Genomic DNA, 24,007 nt, shown 5'->3' with positions numbered 1-24,007 from the left:
CTAAGGAAAGAGAGATGAGATACCAATAACTTTAATTCCCCGTTACATAATTTCTGTGAGGCCAGTTGTCTGTTTTATCTTGAATGTATCTTTCCTAACTAGCTTAATATCAATAACTTGTAAGGTATGTAGAGTTTGAGTGCCTTGTTGTAAATGTTTTGATTTCATTTTACTCAGTGTCCCCCCCCCCAAAAAAAAAGCAATGTTTCATGGAAAGTGTGTATGTTTACAGTGTTTTTTAACCACCAGTCTGCAGAGCAATCTGCCAGAAATTTCATGCCAGTCTGCAAGTGTTAATACCCCTGATGTTGTATGAAGATTATAGACCCAATGATCTTAGTCTAATTCACTTATGCTCGGGGTGATTTCTGCCTTAGCAGTCCCCAAAATAAGTCTCCTATTTTCTCCAATTCCTTAGTATATAAAGATTGAAAACCACTGATTTAGAATACTGCAGCCAATGATGGAATGAGACCCAAAATCAATATTTTGAAGCAAAAAAAGAAAAAGGAAGAAGGAATAAATATGTAAACAGAGCTCAGTGGCTTTAGTTTCAATTATTTGGAAAAGCAAAATAATTAGAGTACATGTACTAGGCTTCTTTCTGCTTTTTAAAAATTAACTTTTATTTCTTTTGAGGAGGTAGTGAAAGAAAACTCCATTACGTATTTCCATTTTCAATACCAAATAAATGTGTATATAAATAAACCTAGTAGACCTGGCATATGTACTGTATATCAATAAAAAACAATAATATGTTTTAAAATGCAAACCCTTTTCAGGTGAAATTACATATGGAGGTAGAATTACAGACACCTGGGATCAAAGATGCCTCCGTACTGTCTTGAAAAGGTTTTTTTCTCCTGAGACATTAGAAAAGGATTATAAATATTCCGAATCGGGTGAGTGACTTCTCAGTACTATGAGAAAAACCTTTTCTAAGAAGCTGCTCTCACTTCTCCATGCAGGAGTTCTCTGTGTCCAGTCCTGACAACCCAGTCCCCATGCCCCCCCCATCCCTACGCTTGACCACCTTCCAAACGGGTTTGGTTGTAACAGCATGAAGACTTGTGCATTAACCACTTTGAATTACTCCTTTAAAATGGGTTGTATTCTGTCTAAATATGTTTTCAAAATTATATAAATTTGGAGCCCTTAACAAGGCAACACAACTCTGAATTCGAGAATCCTGAAATGTTCAGGAGAGGAGACACCTTGAAGGTTAGGACACTAATCAGACACTCAAGACCTCAAGAAAAGGTAAAGACATTAGACACAGCACGGAGGCCTGGGGAAACAGTGTCCTGGTTTCTGTGCGAGACCGCAGGTTCCAGCCCCCGTCTGCACCTGGTGGAGGCACCGCCCTGAGCGGTCAAAGCCAGTCCATCTGAGACACTGCCTTCTGTGTTTTCAATAACAGGCATCTATTTTGCACCCTTGGCTGACAGCCTAAACGAGTTTAAAGATTACATTGAAAATCTACCTTTGATAGATGACCCAGAAATATTTGGAATGCACGAAAATGCCAACCTTGTTTTCCAGGTATGTGGCTTTTCAATTTATAATTCCTACTCAGATTGTGTATGTAAACTTGAAATTTCAGTAATCGCCTCAACAGCCTGCAAATTATTATATTCTTAAATAAACAAATAAAATAAATGTTTCATCTTAACTTCAGCATTTGGTTCCAATTTAGCCTGTTCCCTCTGGATCCTCACAGAACCCTAAAATCATCATGCCTTTTCCTGTCACTGGCCACCCCATCCACCTCCCAACCTTCTGCCTACTCCGCAGTTTACCTGCTGGTCCACCATAACCTGGGAATTTGGGCATAATCCAAACAGTTTTTTCTTGTGCACCATTCTCCCTCCAGGCTGGGCTTATGTGTATCATGTTACAAGATTTATGGACCCACAGATGATTGCATTATAAAAGTACAGTAACAGATATCCCAGCAGATAAAACACTGTTCTCTAAAAGCGCAGCTCATCAAGGGCACAGTACCGGACCATGGTACAGCTTTACTCCTCTAAGAGCCCCTGGTGCCACACCATCACCTAAGGGTAGTCCAAGCTCCTCAGTGCGGCCCGCAAGGCTCCCCCATGACCTGGCCACTGTGTTCCTTTCCAACTTCATCATCTGTCAGGGTCAGGTGTCTCTGGCCAAACCAAAGCCATGAAATGAGGAATGACCCTATGGGCCCCAGAATGCTCTAAGAAGGGATCCCCAAACTTTTTACACAGGGGCCAGTTCACTGTCCCCAGACCGTTGGAGGGCCACCACATACAGTGCTCCTCTCACTGACCACCAATGAAAGAGGTGCCCCTTCTGGAAGTGCGGCGGAGGCCAGATAAATGGCCTCAGGGGGCCGCATGCAGCCTTCGGGGGCCGTAGTTTGAAGATTAGGTTGGCCTCAGAAGGCTAAAAGGAATCATCTTTCTCTTTTTTTGTTTCCTAATCATCTTTTTTTTTAACTTAAATTTTTTCCCTACAAGTATTAGAAAGCGAGATCCTCCCAGATGTCAAGGAACCCATGCAGAACAATGGTGGAACTTCCAGAAAGAGCACCAACAGGTTAATGCTCTGAAACCTCATGTCATGTTCTCCACCATTAAAATTGCTCTGCTGTTCAGAGAGGAGTTAAAATAATCTATCTTATTTTTCCTTATCCTGCTTCCAGCAGGAAAAGCAAGTGGCCAAACCTAGTATCCGTGTTCCCTCCGATCTGATGTTTGCTGTGGGGTGGGTGGGGTGTGAGGGGCAAGAGAAGGGAGAGGGTGTGTGGACATGGTAAGACTCACTGCATGCTTTTTGACAAGGGTGACAAGACTATTCAATGGGTAAAGGACAGTCTTTTCAACAAAGGGTGCTTGGAAAATTGTATATCCACATGCAAAAGAATGAGGTCAATCTCATACCTAATGCCATATATAAAATTTAACTCATAATGGATCAAAGACCTAAATCTAAGACCTAAAACTCTTAGAAAAAAACGTAGGATAAAAGCTTCAGCCCTGGCCGGTTGGCTCAGTGGTAGAGCGTCGGCCTGGCATACAGGAGTCCCGGGTTCGATTCCCGGCCAGGGCACACAGGAGAAGCGCCCATCTGCTTCTCCACCCCTCCCCTTTCCTTCCTCTCTAACTCTCTCTTCCCCTCCCACAGCCAAGGCTTCATTGGAGCAAAGTTGGCCCAGGCACTGAGGATGGCTCTATGGCCTCTGCCTCAGGTGCTAGAATGGCTCTGGTTGTAACAGAGCGACGCCCCAGATGGGCAGAGCATCGCCCCCTGGTGAGCATGCCGGGTGGATCCCGGTTGGGCGCATGTGGGAGTCTGACTGCCTCCCCGTTTCCAACTTCAGAAAAAAAAAAAAAAAAGCTTCATTACATCAGATTTGGCAGTGATTTCTTAAATACCACAAAAGAAAAAATAAATTTTACTTTATGAAAATTTTAAATATTTATGCATCAAAAGGCTACCCACAGAATGGGACAAAATATCTGCAAATTACATACCTGGTAAACAGAGGTGGATTAAGGCCAGCTGAGGCCTGGGCACAGAAGAAAAGATTGAGCCCCTTTAAAAAAAAAGAGAGAGACAGGGAAAATAAAAATACATGTTAACCATATTTTTAAATAAATAAAAAATATTATGTACTATTAATGTTAAAATTACACATATGAGCCCTGGCCGGTTGGCTCAGCGGTAGAGCGTCGGCCTGGCGCGCGGGGGACCCGGGTTCGATTCCCGGCCAGGGCACATAGGAGAAGCGCCCATTTGCTTCTCTACCCCCCACCCCCTCCTTCCTCTCTGTCTCTCTCTTCCCCTCCCGCAGCCAAGGCTCCATTGGAGCAAAGATGGCCCGGGCGCTGGGGATGGCTCCTTGGCCTCTGCCCCAGGCGCTAGAGTGGCTCTGGTTGTGGCACAGCGATGCCTCGGAGGGCAGAGCATCGCCCCCTGGTGGGCAGAGCGTCGCCCCTGGTGGGCGTGCCGGGTGGATCCCGGTCGGGCACATGCGGGAGTCTGTCTGACTGTCTCTCCCCGTTTCCAGCTTCAGAAAAATACAAAAAAAAAAAAAATTACACATATGAAACCAAACTTGGTGTCATTAGAAAAAAGAGTAAAGTTGGGGTTTTGTGGGGCCCTTCAGAAGTCGGGGCCCAGGGAGTGCGCCTGGTCTGCCCTCCATTAAATCTGCCTCTGCTGGTAAAGGATTAATATCTAGAATACATACAGAATTCCTCAAACTCAACAACAACAACAATGAAAACAATGCAATTCAAAAATGGGCTAAGGACTTGAATAAATATTTCTCCAAGGAAGATATACAAATGGCCAATAAACACATGAAAAGATGCTCAACATCACTTAATCATTAGGGAAATGTAAATCAAAACTACAATGAGATACCCCATCATAGTCATTAGGGTAGCTACTATCAAAATAACACAAATCAGCAAGTGTTGGCAAGGATATGGAGAAATCAGAGCCCCTTAGCACTGTTGGTAAGAATGTAAAATGTTACAGCAGCTGTAAAAAAAAAAAGCAGTATGGCAGTTCCTCAAAAAATTAAAAATAGAATTACCATATAATCCAGCAATCCCAATTCTGAGTATATACCCCAAACACTTGAAAGCCAGGACATATACAGATATTTGTACACGCATGATCATAGCAGCTTTACGGGAACTAAAATGTGCCCATCAACAGATGAGTGGATGAACAAAATATGATGTATGCATACAAGGACATACTATTCAGCCCGAAAAAAGGAAGGAAATTCTGCAGTAAGCTGCAACATGGATGAACCTTGAGGACATAATAAGTTAAAGCAGTCAGTCACATAAAGAAAATACTGTATAATTCTACTCTTAGAGGTATGTAGAGTAGACAAAATCGTAGAGAGTAGAATGATGGTTGCCAGGGACTAGAGAGAGGAAGTAATGAGGAGTTGTTTGATGGGTATAGAGTTTCAGTTTTACTAGATGGAGAGAGTTCTGGAGATAGATTGTGGTGATGGTTGAATGACATTACAAATATATTTAATACCACTGAAATGTACTCTTAAAAACAGCATCTTAAACATAGCAAATTTTGTTATGTGTATTTTACAATTAAAAATGAAAAAAATTAACTATCTTTATCATAAATTATCTCCTATAATCAGTAATAAAAATACTAAAAATAAAAATGTTTAAAATAGCTTGACCAAGCTGTGGCGCAGTGGATAGAGCGTCAAACTGGGATGTGGAGGACCCAGGTTCGAGACCCCAAGGTCGCCAGCTTGAGTGCAGGCTCATCTGGTTTGAACAAAAGCTCACCAGCTTGAGCCCAAGGTTGCTGACTCGAGCAAGGGGTTACTTGGTCTGCTGAAGGCCCATGGTCAAGGCACATATGAGAAAGCAATCAATGAACAACTAAGGTGTCGCAACAAAAAACTGATGATTGATGCTTTTCATCTCTCTCCTGTCTGTCTGTCCCTATCTATCCCTCTCTCTGACTCTCTCTCTGTCTCTGTAAAGAAAAAAAAAATGTGCAAAATACATGAACAATATACTGTGCTAATCATCAAAGAGGTTTTTACCTATTAAATTGGAAACAATTTTTTTTAAGCAATGATATCAATTCTTACAAAGACATAAAGACAGGTCTTCTGATACACTATCATTGAAAGCAATGTCTTTAGAAATCAATGCAGTAATACACAGGTTAAAAATATTCCTTTGTTAATATGTCATTTAAAGAATTTGTCCCTGGCCAGTTGGCTCAGTGGTAGAGTGTCGGCCCAGTGTTTGAAGTCCCAAGTTTGATTCCTAGTCAGGGCACACAGAAGAAACGACCATCTGTTTCTCCACCCCTCTCTTTCCCCCTTCTGTCTCTCTCTCTTCCTCTCTCGCAGCCATGGCTCGATTGGTTCTAGCACATCATCCCTGGGCACTGAGGTTGGCTCCTGGAAGCCTCTGCCTCAGGCACTAAAAATAGCTCGGTTGTGAGCATGGCCTAGGATGAGCAGAGCATTGATTGGCCCCAGATGGGAGTCGCCAAGTGGATCTTGGTCAGGACACATGCAGGAGTCTGTTTCTCTCCCCTCCTCTCACTTGGAAAAAGAAGAAAGAGAAAAAAAAAGAATTTAAAGATAATAGTTGAAATTTATATACAGGTATTCTGTTCACAGAGTTCTATAAAAACTACAACCTGGAAATGTACAAAAAGTAAATAAACAACCAGTGCATTCATACCACTCACTGAGGATCATAAAGTCACTTAAAGCATGATTTGTGAAATTTTTTAAGTAATATGAGATAATATTCTGAAATTGAAAAAGAGTTAATAAATACATTCATTGTAGAGACTTAATTTTTTAACTATATGCACATATGGAGAGAAAATGTTCCTGATTGGTGTGTGGGGGGGCAGAATGAATTAAAGTTGTAAATATCTCTGGAAAGTAGGATCATGAAAATTTTTTCTCTATACTTTTCAGTGTTTTTTCTAGATTTTGTATAGTAAGCCAGAATACTTTTATTTAACACTTTCTCATTTAGAAAGTTATGTTCTTAAAAATGAGACTCAGGGACATGGACAAGAGTGTGGTGGTTCGGGGTGGGGGGGGAGGCAAGGGGGAGAACACACAAAGAAAACCAGATAGAAGGTGACAGGACAACTTGACTTTGGGTGATGGGTATGCAACAGAATCAAATGTCAAAATAACCTGGAGATGTTTTCTCTGAACCTATGTACCCTGATTGATCTATGTCACTGCATTAAAATTAATAATAAATAAATAAATAAATAAATAAATAAATAAATAAATTTAAATTAAAAAAAAGAAAGTTATGTTCTAAAATTCAATTCACATTATTTCTTCCTAACCTTTATAACTGCCTTTTAAATGTTTAGCTAAAAAATTTTAGCTATTTTTATTGTGGTAAATATATATATATTCATAAAATTTATCATTTTTAAGTATGAAGTTCAATAGCATCAAGAACTTTTAAATTTTTGTTCAAATAAAAAAAATTTAACTATAACACTGACAACTAATTACTGTGAATTTCCAATGGGCACATTCTACCAACTCTTATCTTCAGCATAAAAAAATAAAAGTTTTTTGTTTTTGATAACTGCCATTATATCTATACGTGAACTATGCTGCAAAATTATTATTTTTTTAATCTGAGTCTTTACTGTTCTGTCTCTTCCCACCATTACAGTCCAAAGAGACCAACACTCTAATCAACACCATACTTGAGGTTCAGCCAAGGTCATCTTCTGGTGGAGAGGGGAAAAGCAATGATGAAATTGTCCAAGAACTTGTTGCTTCCGTCCAGACCAGAGTTCCAGGTAATAAATAACTTCTGGCATCTATGTATTATATAATAGACTTTTAGGAACAAACTCAGCTGAGTGATAAGCAGGTGTCCAAATCTGCTTCTTATGCAGTCTCTTTGTTACATAGAAAGCGCTTCTGATGTTGCACTCGCCATTCATAGAGTAGAAGCCTGCAGCACCTCAGCTGCCAAAGCGTGAGGAGCAAGTTGGTTTCTAACCAATGGAACTGTGCCCAGACTTTTTTCTGAGCTTCCTAATGTCTATAGATCTGTGCTGTCCAAAAAAGTAGCCACTAACCGCAAGAAGCTACTTAAAATTAAATTTAAAATTAAAATTCATTTTCTCAGTTGCATTAGCAGCATTTCAAGTGCCCCCATATTGGATAATAAAGATAATTTCCATTATCATAAAATATTCCATTGGACAGCTCTGCTCTAGAATCCATGTCATTTTTTTTCCTCCAAGAGAAAGCTAAATTAATTTTACCTTGTTTTCTGGTTAAGGAATCTTCCAGAAGGACCACGGAGATCCACTTTCACATTTTCTTAAAAATGACTGTAGATTTAGATTTATTAATCTACTGTTTGTGGTTGGGAGAGAATGAATTATAGAGCAAAGAACATTGAAGCAGAACATAACACAATGTCTAAACTGCATTTCTCTCTCCACTCAATAATTCTGACACCAAATGTGTGTGGACCCTTCCCTCACATTGAACAGTTCTCCAACTCTCTGGACACCACTGGGTGTCTCTAAAATTTAATTTTGACACTAACTTTTCAGAGTTAACACAGACCCCACAGGTTAAAGACTCAGTCCCACAACAAGACTGCCCCTACTTTAGATGCCAATTGCAAATCATAGCTTGTGACTGGTACGTCTGACCAACCAGCTATAAATTGATACAACCCCAGCCCCTTTCTTGGATTCAGTAATTTTCTAGAACATCTCACAAGACTCAGAAAAACAGTTAGTTACATTTACCAGTTTAGTTTAAAGGCTATCATAAAAGATAAAGAGCCAGATGAAGAGGTCCACAGGGCAAGATCTGGAAGATTCCTCTGTCCCCAGGGAGTCAGGGTGCACCACCCCCCCAGAAGCTCTCCACACCCTTTATGGAGGCTTCATTTTGTAGGCACAGTTGGTTGATTAAGTCACTGACCTCTAGCCCCTCTCCTCTCCCAGGTCAGTGAATGAAGCTTAAAGTTCCAAGCCTCTAATTACAAAGCTGGTTCTGCTGACAACAAGCTTACCTAAGTTTCTGGACTTTCTAAAAAGTCAACTCATTTACATAAACTAGATGTATATAATGTGTGTGGGGTTTGTTATGAATAAGGAAAGATGCTCCTTTTACCTTCATCACTCAGGAGCCATTTCCAGAGCCAGGGTCAAAAACCACATGTTGTAAAAAAAAAATGATGCCCCTCTTGTTTTTATCACTTAGAAAATTAAAAGGGTTTGAAGAGCTTTGGCCAGGAGTGAGGGATGAAGACCAAAATATATATTTATCATGTCACAGTGTCACAGACTGAGTCTTGCCAATACTCTTTAAGTCCCCCAGTAAAAGAGGGCCCTGTGTGATCTCAGAGGTCATTTCTCCACCTCCTGCCACAGAACTCAAAAGAATCTCCTCTTGAGTAGAGTTCTGTTGATGTTGAAGCACACTGAGTCAGTTATTTTAGGAAGCAGTTTTTAATAAATATAAGCAGGAGGAGTGGATGGGAATGGGATGGAGATGGCTGGGTGGATGCAGATCGAGTGTACTTGTCTCAGAGAGTTGCACAGCACCTGGGAGGTCTTCTCTCCAAGCTTCAAAAAGCTTACACTTTTACTGTGAAATGATGAGTCGGAGGAGGGATGCCATGAGCTCCACCAGAGAACCGAGGGTTTGGAGTAGCGCCTGAGGGGAAGGATAGAAGGAGAGGACAAGGAGAGGTACTCGCAGCACTGTGGACCCAAGAGATTGGACTGACCCACGCTGCTGTGTGATTTTTCTACAGCAGCCAAAGTGTGAGTGGTTAAGAAGAAATTTGATAGATGTTGTATTTCAGAGTCACTCGGTTATACACACTTTACTCAGATATGCAAGGAAATGCAGCCCCTTCAATTTTTTAGAGCTTATATGAGCCCCATTTGGATCGTTGGGGAAAGAAATAGAAAATTTTTCAATCCAGCTTGAACCAGAGGCCTGTTTCATAATTCAGTCAGTCCCTTTGAATTATGCTCAGGAACTGGGGATAAATGCTAATTCTCTCTCGTCTCTGTCTCCAACTGCCAAGCCCTCCTCTCCCAGATGCACTGCAGGTGTGCAGGGAAGAGTGTGGCTTATGTACCTCATGCAGAGAAGACTCAGGGTCCCTGGCACCTCTGGTCTCAGGGATGTCCCTTACCTTCCGGGTAGCTGCTTGTCCTACTGGCATTTGCCACTGACGTCTGCATGGCCCAGCTCCCATTCAGCCTAGGCCCAGGTGCAGGAGAAGCTGGCTTGAAGAAAAGTTAATAAAAGTAAATTACAACAACAACATCATGAGGACGGAAATCAATGATAATTGATCTGAAGAACTGGCTCTCTCTGTTTCAGAAATACTAGAAATGGAGAATGCCTCTGAGAGCCTCTTCACAAAGGATTCTCAAGGACGCCTGAACTCCTTGACCACCGTTCTTGGGCAGGAAGTGGACCGGTTTAACAATCTGCTGAAGCTGATACATGTGAGCGCACTGCTGTGGGGTAGCAAAGCTGAGTAGAGATTGTACAATAGCATGAGTGTGCTTAGATTTTCTATCCCATCACTTCAACACTTCCATTTGAATATGCTAACAACTCTTCAAACCCAACTTGTGAATTTACCTTCCCCTAACAAGCCCACGTTCCCTCTCTCTAATAACGGCTTCATGAATACAGGACATTACAAATTTTCAGTCTTGCCTGGCCAGGCAGTAACACAGTAGATAGAGCATCGACCTGCAATGCTGAAGACCCAGATTTGAAGCCCTGAGGTCACCGGCTTGAGCATGGGGTTGCTGGCTTGAGTGTGGAATCATAGTCGTGACCCCACAGTCAATAGCTTGAGCCCAAAAGTTGCTGGTTTGAAGCCCAAGGTTGCTGGCTTGAGCAAGGAGTCACTGGCTTGACTGGTTCCCCCCAGTCAAGGTACATGTGAGAAGCAATCAATGAACAACTAAGGTGCATCAACTATGAGTTAATGCTTCTTATCACTCTTTCTTCCTCTCTGTCTGTCCCTGTCTGTTCCTCTCTCTTAGTTAAAAAAAATAAATAAATAAAAAAAATAAAAAAACAACTTCAGTTTCCACATTATCTTTACACTTGTAGAATTACCATTGATAGATTAGAAATTTGATCAGAGACCTAATTATTCAACAAGAGAGATTCAGTTCTTGCTCATGATATCTAGTTTTCATTTAATAAGATAGTCTTTATGAAGACTGTGAAGACCAGCATTTCTCAAAGTATGGGTCACAGAACACCTGCATTAGAATTTACTATGCTGCAAGTTCAAAACGGAGACTCCTGATCCCACTTCAGACCTTAGAGGGAATTCCAGAGAATTCCTGGAAATTTGGGGAATATAGATTTTAAATAAATTCCCCCAGATGATTGCACTGCAACTAAAACTTGAGAGCAACTATTTGGCCCTTTGCTTCATGCTCAGGAATACTCTGTCTCTAGAAGGCCTTGAATTTATAACGACGGCTAAACACTTCCCTGGTTTCTATTTGAATAACTTTGATAAGGGATCACAAAAGCTATTGGAGTCCAAATGTTGAGTATAAATAGGAAAGTTTTACCTCCAAGCAGGGAACCAAATACCTAGTACAGAGTCGAGGCGCAGTGATAAGACTGAAGAAGACGGGTGGAGGAAATCTTTTAAAGCCAAAGGCCATCTGCCCTCTATTAGGAAAACAAAGTCTCAGAATGTTGCCAGTTGGCTGGCAATACCTAGGTTTGTAGTTTAGGAGGACACAGGGGCAGCTGAATATATGAAGTCCTCACCTTGGGACTATGGCATCCAGGCAGGCAGGTGTACACCAGTCTCAGGAGGTCAGGTAGCCAGGTCAAGGCTTATCACCTTCTGTATTGGATGAATCAGGATACAGATTAAGCTGCTGTGATAAAGACCCCCAAATAAAGCAACCAAAATAGGATTGAAGTTCACTTGTCTCACAGCTAACTGTCGGAGGGAGCCTGGTCTAGGGCAGGTAGTTATGCTTGCTTTCTGAACTCATCCGGGGATCCCCGCTAGAGGGTGGCTCCTCCAGCCTTAACAGGTAGCTTCCACTTCTGAGTCTAAGGTGGCTGTTCCAACTGTCCGCTTTTAATAGTCAGTGGGGGAAAGAAGGCTGAGGGAAAGCAGTTGCTTCATAAAAATGTGACCTAGCCTGACCAGGCGGTGATGTAGTGGATAGAGCGTTGGACTGGGATGCAGGGGACCCAGGTTCAAAACCCCAAGGTCACCAGCTTGAGCGTGGGGTCGCTGGCTTAAGCGTGGGATCATAGACATGACCTCATGGTTGCTGGCTTGAGCAAGGGGTCACTCTCTCTGCTGTAGCCTCTCCCTCCTCCGCCGCCTGTCAAGGCACATATGAAAAAACAGTCAATGAACAACTAAGGTGCTGCAACGAAGAATTGATGCTTCTCATCTCTCTTCCTTCCTGTCTGTCTGTCCCTATCTGTCCCTCTTTCTGACTCTGTCAAAAAAAAAATATGACCCAGTAGTTGCATACACATTTTTTTCTCCTATTAGCCTAAACTTGGTCACATGGTCACTCCCCAGCCGCTAGCCTGGCTAAGGAATACAGTCTGTGGGTGCAGTGCTCTGCCCAGCTGAAACCAGGGGGGTGGAACTGTTGTTCAAAGGAAGGAGAGGAGATGGACGGCTCACCTCTCACCTCTTCCCCATCACCCGCTTGATGACAGACAAGTCTAAATGTTACTTCCTCCATAAAATCTCCCTGGAACACCAGCCTTCCTCCACCACCAGTCAACTTAGGAGCCCTTCCCCAGGGATCCATGATTCTTGGTCTGTGTCTCTCTCACTGTATTGTTTTGTAATTACCCCTCCACAGTAAGGCTTCCCCGATGCAAATGAATTTCTTGAAGAAAAGAGGCCTGCTATATTAGCCTTCTCTGTTTCCCTAGTGCCGACACATACTAAACCTTCTATGATTTGAATGTGCAAGTGAACAAATGTGCCTCTTAGGTGGTCACTTCTTGCGGTCAAACAGTAATGTCCACAATAATGGAGGAATTGGCCTCATGGAAGTAGAAGGGAGAGGAGCCGGGGAGAAGCAACCCGCAAGGCCATCAGGAGTCAGAGCGGAGCACTCCCATCTGAGGGAGGGGTGGAGGTCCCACCGCCTGCGGCCCTGCACCAGCCCGTCCTCATCCCGACCTCTGCCAGGCTACCTCGTCCTGGCTCTGTCTCAGCCTCACCTACACTCCACCCGGGGCACACACGGCTGAGGTGGCGTCAGGACGGCCAAGGGCAGGGGAAGCACATGGGGCCTTGGAGCTGCGCTCCTGGTGAGCTCACTCTCCCCCAGACACTTACAGAAGTGTGAGCCGGGCAGGTTCCAGCAGAGATGCAGCCACCCTGGTGCTCAGGTTTCTGGCCTTAGGAAAGGACATCCGTGTGCACTTTCCCCCACAGAGTACATCTCTGTAGCCGCCTCCTCTAGGAAGCGGCTGCCCTGAGAACTCTGTCCACTTGAAGCACACCTAGAAGTTGCTAGCAGCCCAGTGCCTTCATCTCTCCGGCTTAAGCATTCTCCCTACATTTAGATAAGTTCTGCTGCCTTTCCCTTTCAGCCTCTAGGTGGGGGCCTGGCTTGGTTCTGGCTGAGGGCCTCCTGGCTGTGCTCTGCTGCAAATGGTTCCCCAGGTCATAAGGACAAATCTAATTAAACTCTTCTTTTTTCATGCCACTGCTTCTTGTGAAGAGATGGGAGGAGGGGAGTAAGTTCATGCAGGAATGGAGGATGGCTAGCCTTGTTTTGTCCCCAGATTGTCTGTCTGTAGAACTATGTGCAGGTGGTCCTAGGCCTTATTCTGTTTTTGAATCAACATAAATATAGTCTCTAACACAGGGGTCGGGAACCTATGGCTCGTGAGCCAGGTGTGGCTCTTTTGATGGCTGCATCTGGCTCGCAGACAAATCTTTAATAAAAAATAATAATAACGTTAAAAATATAAAACATTCTTACGTATTACAATCCATTCATTTCCTACCGCTCATGTTCATGGTTGCGGGTGGCTGGAGCCAATCACAGCTGTCCTCTGGAACAACACCAAATTTTTATTGAATAATGCTTAACGTATACAGGTCGTTGTATGGCTCTCACAGAATTACATTTTAAAATATGTGGCATTCATGGCTCTCAGCCAAAAAGGTTTCCAACCTCTGTTCTAACATCATCCTATATTTTCCCAACATATGGCAGTTTTCACGACACTGGAACCCAGGAGGGCCATTCTACACTGTCTGCCCTGCGTTCATCCTTAGCCCGGTGGCACATTCCACCCTGGGCCTTCATGGCTGCTGCCAGCCTCTGTCTTTTATTGGAGTGAGGGGAGAATCAGGGGCATGTCGTAAGGAAGTATTTTGAGTACACAGAGACTTTTTGGTAGCTGCTAAAAGACTGGTCACATCTCTGGGCAATGCTGACCCATGGTGTGAAGTGGTTCCTCATCCTCACCTTCTCCATAGTTCCCGTATCACTCAGCAGCAGGCCCATTCCTCCTTAGGCCCGGAGAAGAGTGGAACAGTGGCACTGTTCAAAACCATTTCCCCAGGCTTCTGGGGCATTTCTCCTCCTCCTCTTCCTGTCACTTCATTGGATTCTGTGGACTGTCTGAACGGCCCCACCCCCAGATCTCACACCCCATGGTCAAGTGTTATAAAATGCATGAAAGATTGGAGAGTCTGACCCAGAAGACTGTGCAAAGAGGATGGAACCCGTTAGAGGGCCTTTCCGCCCAAGGTGGCACCTGTCACTATTAATGGGTGGCATCCCACTTGTTAATACATCTGTGAAGGACACCAACCTTCTCTTGTTCTTTTAGACTTCTCTAGAAACGCTGAACAAAGCCATTGCTGGACTTGTGGTGATGTCTGAAGAAATGGAAAAGGTGTATAACAGCTTCCTCAACAACCAGGTGCCCTCCTTGTGGTCCAACACAGCCTATCCGTCCCTGAAACCACTGGGATCATGGGTCAAAGATCTTATTCTGAGGACATCATTTGTGGACGTAAGAAAATGCTCTTTTTTGGGGTTTGATGAATCGAGTGGCACAGCTGGCCCTACGGGCCTAAGGAAGCCCTAGCTAACTAAAATACCCACAACCCCTGAAGAATCATCTGAGCCCAAAGGAAGAGAGGCTTTCAGAAGGCTGCACTTCACACACCTCACGCTGATTATAATGTAGTCGGCCCCCTTATCCCATGGCCCGTTTTAATTCCACGCCAGCCTTGGAGGTGCATATCTAGTTCGTGCGACCCCGTGAGGTTCAGAACCAATCTGAAATGGGTCAAACTGCCGGGTGTGGCCCTGCTGCCCTCTCCCTCTTCTATGCCCTCTGTGATAACCGGCTCTGGGTTTGTGGTCAGGCTGGGGGCTGGGGAAGGGGGACCAGGCAGGCAGTAAAAACAGGGCTGGTGACTGAAGCCAGGACTGGTTTAGATTGTGCTTCCAGAGAGACCCTCCTGAACATGACTTTGATTTAAATGACAAACTCCTTCTCAGAAAAACAGCACATTTTGGTGGTGTGTTTCTCCTTTAGCTGTGGCTCAAAAGAGGACAGCCTAAGTCCTTCTGGATCTCCGGTTTCTTCTTCCCTCAAGGATTTCTGACAGGTACGAGTGCTTGCCCTGGAAGAGTCCTCAGGAAAGATCACGGTGGTTACACACTGGGTCTCAGGACCTGGTGAAATGGCAAGGATGCTGACAGCCTGACCAGAGGCTGTTGCTTGTAGGGAATCCAGTAAGGCCTGCTCTTCCTCGGCTGCCAGGGAAAAGGATGACGGAAGCAGATGTTCCCCACAGCCTGTCCCTGTCCCTCGCAGATTGTGCGGGTTCAAACACCGCAGCCCCTGTAAGCACACACAGTGTGCCCCAACTCCCCGCAGGCCCCATGCACGAGGGCAACACTCTCCACCTGCTCTAGCCCAACTCTAAGCAGTTTCCTTCTCGCTGAAACAAAATTCTTTTTTTTTTAATTTTTAATTTTTAATTATAGTTGACAAAGAAATACTCAATATCCCTTCATCAACCTGGGGCGTGGAGTGGGGGCAGGTATTCCAGGGATTCCTGCTAGGAAGCACCAGAGGGGGCCAGGGCCTCTGGGCTTTTCCATGCTAATTAGCTGAGCCCTTAATCTCTCTCATTCTGAATCCTTCCTAAACAGCCCAAACAAGACTGAGCAAGACTGTCAAACTGGGGAGACGGGCTGGTCTCGCTCACGGGCAAAGCAGTGCACCTCAGGCTTAGTCTTCTTCCCAGCCAAGACCACACCATCCACAGGCTTCCTGTCTCAATGAACTAATTCAGAATAAGGTGTTAATGGTTGAGTCTTCTCCCTGGAGAGAAAGATCTGGAATGCTAGAGCAGCCTGGTTAGGGGCAAGTGGGCACAAGTGTCTGGGCGGTAATCTTGTTTTTCTGATATTTTTAAATTTATAGGAACTCTTCAAAATCATTCTCGGAAATACAATTTGCCTATAGATGAACTGAGTTTCAAGTACAACATGATTCCTACCTATCGGGACCAAGCCGCGGTTATAGAAGCTGCCAAGATAGTGAAGTTTGGAGAAGTACTGCCCATGGACCTGGAGGTATTGTCTCCCTGACTGTTACAGCAAAGCAGCATCTGTCCACTGCCGTTCAGCATCTCAGCCACCCTCCCCTGCCCCTCCTGCCCCGTATGTGGGAACAAGAGGGGCAGGAAGGGCTCGCAGCACCCCCCCCCCCAGCTCCTTAATTAGCAAGGACTAGATACCAACTGTCTAAATTATTTTAGTCTAGTTCATGAAAACATTTTTACAGCAATACTGTTTCATTTCTTCGGATACTAATTTGGTTCTGAACCTAACATGGGGCAGGGCCGGGCGGGGGGGGGGGGGGGGTTGCCTACATCAACCTGCAATCCTCAAACACAGCTGGGCATCCTTCAATTCTACTCAATTCTGACACTGTTCACCTAGCGACAGCATCAGATCCTATAGGTTAAGGGTTCAGTCCTACAAGAAACCCACCCCCTTTTCAAATCCAGTTTCAAGCCTACATTGTCACCTGTGCTTCGGACCCACTGTAAGTCAGAGATTCCCGTGACCACATCTTGGGGTTCAATCATTTTGCTAGAGTGGCTTAAAGAACTGAGAAAAGCTTTTTACTTAACTAATTACCAGCTTATTATAGAAGAATATAACTCAGGAATAGTCAAATAGAAGAGATGCATGGGGGGTTGAGGGGACAGAGTGCTTCCAGGCTCACCAAGTGAGCCACTCTCCCCATATCTCCGCCTGTTCACCATCCTGAAGCTCTCCACACCCTGTCCTTTTGGGGTTTTATGGAAGCCTCATTACATAGTCATGATTGGTTGACTCATTGGCCGTAGGAGACTGAATTCAATCTCTAGCTCTTCTCCCTCCCCAGAGGTGGGGTGGGGCATACACTGTAAGACCCAATCCTCTGCCCTGGCTGGTTGGCTCAGCGGTAGAGCATCGGCCTAGTGTGCAGAGGACCCGGGTTCGATTCCTGGCCAGGGCACACAGGAGAAGCGCCCATTTGCTTCTCCACCCCTCCGCCGTGCTTTCCTCTCTGTCTCTCTCTTCCCCTCCCGCAGCCAAGGCTCCATTGGAGCAAAGATGGCCCGGGCGCTGGGGATGGCTCTGTGGCCTCTGCCTCAGGTGCTAGAGTGGCTCTGGTCGCAACATGGCGACGCCCAGGATGGGCAGAGCGTCGCCCCATGGTGGGCATGCCGGGTGGATCCCGGTCGGGCGCATGCGGGAGTCTGTCTGACTGTCTCTCCCTGTTTCCAGCTTCAGAAAAAAAAAAAAAAAGACCCAATCCTCTAATCAAATGATTGGCTCCACTGGCAACCAGCTCATCCTTGGGTGCTTGGCGGAGTCGGTGGCTGGCAGGGGCACAGCATGGGCACACCAGCATGGCTGCATAGGGATAAGTGAGGTCGGGATGTGGCCCACATGCAAGGCTGGCCGCGGCCTGGCTCCTCATGGGGGTTCTCCCAGGGCCGCTGCCCCACCCTGGTCCTGTCCATTGCGGGACAGTGTGACTGCACTGCCACTCCATGCCCTGAGACGTGGTCAACAATGCTGCTCTCCCATGCCCTCAACTGCAGGCTTCCATTTCTACCGGGGGAGTTCCAGAGCATGGCAGGGGACTTGAAGAACCTCTTGTTGATCATAGAGTCCCTGTGTTTGGCAGGCTGACTGCGGCACAAAGCACCTGCTCTCACCGGCTTAATGTCCTGGGGAGCCGTGGAGTAGGGCCCTTGCCCAGAACAGCACTGCTGCAGGTTTCAGCTATGTGTTCTCCCCTGACCTAATAAAACATTATTATAACAAAAGACACAATTTTTTTCAGACACCATTATCAGTCTCGATATTTAGGAAATTCCAAGAATTTGGGGAGCTATGAGTCAGAACCACAGAGGAAGACCAAATATATATGATAAAAATATTTGCCTGTCTGAATGACCAAATATATGTTATTTTCTTATAAATGACAATATCAGATACCTATAGTAACTTTCTCCTTGCAGACAAAACACAGCAAGAGATTAAAAGCAAGAGTTTCAGAACCAGAAGGCCTAAATTTAAATTCTGACCCTCATCCACAGTTGTGTGTGCTAAAGCAATTATGATCATGTCTGCACCTCAGTGCTCTCATCTGTAAAATGGGGCTGATGCCACCGCCTTCAGAGCTGTAGTGTAGTATAAACTGCAGGTGTCACATGGGCCTCACATAGTGCACACACAATAAGTACTATTATAGGATGAATTATCTGTATCACTCATTCAGCTGTCTCCTGGCAGAAATGATACACTAGCTTCATACATTGTACAAGCTCATTACAGAACTGGTAGGAATGCAGTACGGATGCAGTTTAAAGTCCTTGCTCACATAGATTACTCCTTCCAGAGCAGAGGCTCTCCAGGTGGGGTCCCCAGACCAGTGGCATCAGCATCATCTGGGAACTTATTAGCAATGCAAATTCCAAGGACTCATTCCTGACCCACTAAGTCAGAAACTCTGGGCTAGGACCCAGAACTCCGTATAATTTATCAAGTCCTATCTGGGGTTCTTAGCCCACCACAGTTTAAAAACCCTTGATTCTCAACCTTGACTGCAGATCAGAACCACCTGTAGAACTTTAAAAACTTCCAAAGCCCAGGACACATCCCAGTTACATCAGCATCACCCCAGTACATCAGGCATCAGTATTTTTTGATGCTCCCCTCGTGGCTCAGTATGTAGCCAGGGATGAGAACCCCGCTGCAGATCTGAGCTGCCCAGCTTAGCCACGCTGCGGTACTGATGTGGGAAGGGAGCCTCTGCCTCAAAGCTCCTGTCCGCTCCAGTGGGCCTTACAAGTATAATTTTTTTTTTTTTTTTTTTTTTTTAGTGAGAGAGAGACAGGCAGGAAAGGAGAGAAGTAAAGAGCATCAACTCATAGTTGCATCACTTTAGTTGTTTATCGATTGCTTTCTCATATGTCTCTTGACCGAGGGATAGGGGAGCTCCAGCCAAGCTAGTGACCCCTTGCTCAAGCCAGCAACCTTGGGTTCAAGGCAGATGAGCCCACGTTCTAGCTGGAGGCCTCGGGGATTCGAACCTGGGATCTCTATCCACTGCACCACCACCTGGTCAGGCATAAATATAATTTTTTATATGTGCCATGAAATCAAAGATTTGTCTCATATTGCTCTTGCCAATAAAGTATTCACTAACTGATAAGTGGAGCTGGAGTGAATGGCTTTACTAACTAACTCTGCCTTAAAAGATCATGATATTAGCAGAACTTGCTCCTGGGTATTTCTATCAGTATCCAGTCGACTCAGATCTGCTCCCACATCCTTGAAAGACCTTGCTAATAGCTAATGACAGTCACAGCCTTCTTATCCCATCTGCTTCCCATAAGAAGGTGAAAGTCTTAACATCGTGATATCAGGTAGTCTGAAGCCCATGAATGTGTTTCCCAGGGGTAGCCCCCATTAGACATGTTGATGGAGTGTGAGATTTGGTATCACACTGAGAAGCAAGTTAGTTTACCTTTCGGAGCCTCAGTATTCTCCTCTCTGGAATGTGAGTAATAATGGTGATCTATAAAGTGGTTCTTAGAATTAAGTGGGAGGACGTGGAGCAGAGGAGATGGCCCACAGCTGCTGATGCCCTCTCCTCTTCTCACCTTTACACGTTGATGTGTTCCAGTTGCCCTCTCCTGCGGATGGCGTCCTCGTTCACGGAATGTTCATGGATGCTTCTCGGTGGGACGATAATGAGATGGTGATAGAAGATGCATTGCCCGGACAGATGAATCCAGCGCTGCCTGTGGTACATTTTGAACCTCAACAAAATTATGAGCCAAGCCCAACACTTTATCACTCCCCACTTTATAAAACAGGGGCCCGAGCAGGAACACTCTCAACCACAGGTGAGGATCTTCTAACATTGATACAAATAATGACCAAATGCAAATGACAGTCAAAGCCCAAGGGAGATCTTAGGCCAGTTAGCTAGGCTTATAATGAGGCCACTTATAACATACAAATTTATAAATGTTGTAAATTCTGTTTATTAATATGGAGTATGGATTGGAATTTTTAAACTGATGCTTATTTCTAATAATCTAATGAGTAGAAAATAGAGTTTATTGAGCAATGACTTCTAATTTTAAAATGATGAACTGAGTAGACACTAAAATCTATCTCTCACCAAATCCACTGAGACTCATCCAAGAGGTTTAAAAATAAATTATTTAGTGGAATGCCATGGTGTAGGAAGGGAAATCTGCATGGACCTGAAACTGGGAGACAACCTTGAGAAAAGGAAGCAGGGAGTACAGCCGTATTGGCAGGTGAGCTGAGGACAGAACGCGGCTGCTGCAGGAGAGCAGGAGACCGCACAGGGAGAGCCCTCGGATGCTGCACCGCTGCTTTCCTGAGGAGCGACACTGTGGGAAGAGTCAAAATTTCCAACATTTATCTAGTGGGCAATCTAGGAAAAAGGAGAGAAAATGGAAGAATAATCATAGTTTTTAAAATAATGGCTAGTAATTTCCCAGAAAAGAAGAAACACTGAGTCCTCAGAATAAGAGATCTCACAAAGTCCTGTTAGGGATCACATATTAAAATATAAACAAACAAATAATCAAATTTTAAAAAGAAACCTAGATATATCAAAGTGATACTTAAGACTATCAAAATAAAGAAAATCCTCAAAACAAAGAGATAAAAGGTGTTAACGTGCTGAAATTAAAATTCCAGAGTCACATTGACACCAGACATCCCTCATTACCCACGGTGCATATGGAAAGACAATAAACATCATCAAGGGCCAGAGGCAAAACAACTTTGAACCAAAATTGGAAATGCAACCAAGTTATCATCCAAAAGGGAAAACGTGATAGACTCGGACATAGATAGGTTCTAAATTAGTACCACTGATCCTCTACTTAACACACACACACACAGTTAAGTCTTTAAAAGTTTGACCATAAAAATATTTTCAGTAATAATAAAGAACTAAATTTCCAGATGATGAAAATATGGGAGATGGGGCAGGGCAGAAATAATTAAAATAAATGTTTCCCTTTTGAATGGAGAATATAGATACTGGTGATATATTTTTTTTTAATGAAATCTTCAGTAAAAGTATGCTCACCAAAGGTAACATACAGAATAGAACTAAAATAGACACTTCTGTCACATGACTGATCTCCAACTCCTATTACAAATCTAAAAAGTATTAAAGGTATATTTTAAAATTAATAATAGTATGTACACATTTTGGTGTGGACATATATTTTTTATCTTAGATAAATATCTAAGATGGAATAACTGGACTGTGTGGTAGGTATACGTTTTTGTTTTTTTTTAACTACCGCAATGTTTTCCAAAGTGGCTGTGCCATTTATCATTCCCACTAGCAGTAGGTGAGGGTTCCAGTTCCTCCACATGTTCATCACCACTTAATATGATTAGCTTTTTAGAGTGTGGGTAGATAGATGATAGATAGATAGATAGATAGATAGATAGATAGATAGATAGATAATAGATAGATGATAGATAATGATGATAGATGATAGATAATGATGATAGAGATAGATAGATAGATAGATAGATAGATAGATAGATAGATAGATAGATAGATGATATATAATAGTGATAGATAATGGTGATAGATAGATAGATAGATAGATAGATGATAGAGATAGATAGATAGATGATAGATAGATAGATAGATAGATAGATAGATAGATAGATAGATAGATAGATAGATGATAGTGGTAGCCCATTGTAGTTTTAATTTGCATTTCCCTAGTGGCATTAACCATCTTTTCTGGTGCTTATTTATATCTTCTCTGATAAAGTATCTGTTTAAATCTTTTGCCCATTTTTTATTGAATCATTTGTCTTGTTATTGGCTACAATTCCAGCAGGAACCCTTTCTTTTTGGCAAGAGGAACCAAGATAAGGCACTCATTGAAATGATGCTGCACTAGTACAGGACTCGGCAAATAGATCGAATGCACTAGACAGAGTCCAGCAATCAATACCTTGTGGGTGTTTGGGAAACTGACATTCACTAGCAGCAGCCCTTAAAACTGGTTGGGAACAGAAAAATTACTCCACCAATGCTTCTGAAACAATTGGTGATACCAAACTTAGATCTTTATCTCATACTATAAGCAAAAATTAAATCACAGGTGGATTCTATAGACTTAATTATCAATAAATTTTAAAATTATTGACCCTAATGAAAAAAGTGTTTTTAAATAATAATCATCAATGGCTGTGACATCTCAAAAACTAAAAGCAGTCAGCAATAAGGTGCTGCTTGATGGGAGCACACACCACCTATGAAATATTCTTGCCAAAAAGCTCTAATCCTAATGTGATCATGTCTCTAGATCAAACCACACCTTTACAAGGATAGAGAAACATATTTAAAGTCACTACAGGGATGCTGTCAGCAAAACTCAGACTCTAGAAAACTTCACAGGTCAAACAGCCTGTTTGTTTCAACGAATACATTACAAGGGGTAGCAGAAGGAACAGAGGGGTAATGTATCAATTGAAAGAGATTTAAGATACACATCACTGTTGCAAGTAATAAACCTTATTTGAATCCTGAATCAAACTAATAGTTAAATGTATAGATACTGCATATGTACTACAAAATGTCACTCAAACACCTTGCCAAGGTGCCATGCAGGACATGGCACACAAAGGGAAGGAGAAGGGAAATGTATGGGTTCTCTCCTGGGAGCACCTCCACACAGACAGGGTTTGCTATGAACGTAGTGCCAGAAAGAGCAACTGCTGTGTGGAGGGCAGGACCTTCTTCCTTTCACCATGGTCCTGGCCCCTCACCCAGCATGAAGAAACTGCAAGTGACCCCTCACTTCACATGTCACAGAGCTGAGGACAAAATGCGCACTTAGTCATTTCAGGAGTCCCAGTACCTAACTGTAGGGTGGAACAAAGGATGGTGGATGGATAGATGGATGGATGGATGGATGGATGGATGGATGGATGGATGGATGGACGGACAAACAGATGGATAAACAAATGGATGCCCAACCTAGCAACCGCATCCCCGGTGTCCCACTAAAAGCTTAGACCTGATCCTACTCCAGTGCTCCCAGGATGCAGAGAACTTGAGACATAATTCATCAAGTTATACAAAGTCTGAGCTAGACAAGTCCTAAAGGACCATTTCTTCCAACATCTTCAATTTATAGAACATGAAACTGAAATCCATACAGGACTATTTGCCCATCATCTTTAGAGGTAGAATCAGGTCTGAAATCCAGGTGTCTTGATCCCTAGTGCCGTAGTCTTTGTATTAAGGGGCTATTCTTTAAGTAATGACCCTTTTCCTCCTGTATCCTTAACTAGGTCATTCAACCAACTTTGTGGTGACCGTCCTTTTACCCTCCAAGAGATCCAAAGATTACTGGATTGCCAAGGGGTCTGCTTTGCTCTGTCAGCTGAATGAGTGAAAGGCCAGCTCGCTGTTTACAAAGAAGCAGGTCAGAGGTCTTTCCTGAAAGAGCAAGAGTTTGTGTAACATACCTGTGAGCAAAACAGCATTACTTATGATTTGATTTAAAGATAGTAAGTGTGGCTTTTATTTCACTTATAACCTAAAATAAAGTGTTTGAGTTTTCTTTCTGTTTGTAATTCAAGCCCTGATGAGAAAGCAGTGGGCTCAGCATCCACCTCTTAAACCTGCTCCCCTCCCCAATGAGACCCAGGGCTTCCCCTCTCTTAAACCTGCTCCCCTCCCCAATGAGACCCAGGGCTTCCCCTCTCTTAAACCTGCTCCCCTCCCCAATGAGACCCAGGGCTTCCCCTCTCTTAAACCTGCTCCCCTCCCCAATGAGGCCCAGGGCTTCCCCTCTCTTAAACCTGCTCC

General features: G+C 43.8%; 1 protein-coding gene across 1 annotated transcript in view; it reads left to right on the top strand.

The window, feature by feature from the left end:
• The window catches only part of DNAH6 (dynein axonemal heavy chain 6), a 300,118-nt gene extending 276,413 nt beyond the window's left edge, over positions 1–23,705 (top strand). The window contains exons 69-77 of the mRNA XM_066377849.1: positions 783–902; positions 1,421–1,542; positions 7,212–7,341; positions 9,911–10,038; positions 14,411–14,596; positions 15,128–15,200; positions 16,025–16,176; positions 19,796–20,018; positions 23,488–23,705. Coding sequence (XP_066233946.1) covers positions 783–902; positions 1,421–1,542; positions 7,212–7,341; positions 9,911–10,038; positions 14,411–14,596; positions 15,128–15,200; positions 16,025–16,176; positions 19,796–20,018; positions 23,488–23,591 — 1,238 coding nt within the window. The 3' untranslated portion in view covers positions 23,592–23,705. The remainder of the gene's footprint in view (positions 1–782; positions 903–1,420; positions 1,543–7,211; positions 7,342–9,910; positions 10,039–14,410; positions 14,597–15,127; positions 15,201–16,024; positions 16,177–19,795; positions 20,019–23,487) is intronic.
• Positions 23,706–24,007: the final 302 nt, after the last annotated feature.

This window comes from Saccopteryx leptura, chromosome 3 (genome assembly GCF_036850995.1).
Source record: "Saccopteryx leptura isolate mSacLep1 chromosome 3, mSacLep1_pri_phased_curated, whole genome shotgun sequence".
Lineage (NCBI taxonomy): Eukaryota > Metazoa > Chordata > Mammalia > Chiroptera > Emballonuridae > Saccopteryx > Saccopteryx leptura.
Note: the sequence above shows the minus strand (reverse complement) of the source record. Positions and strands in the feature narration are given on the sequence as shown.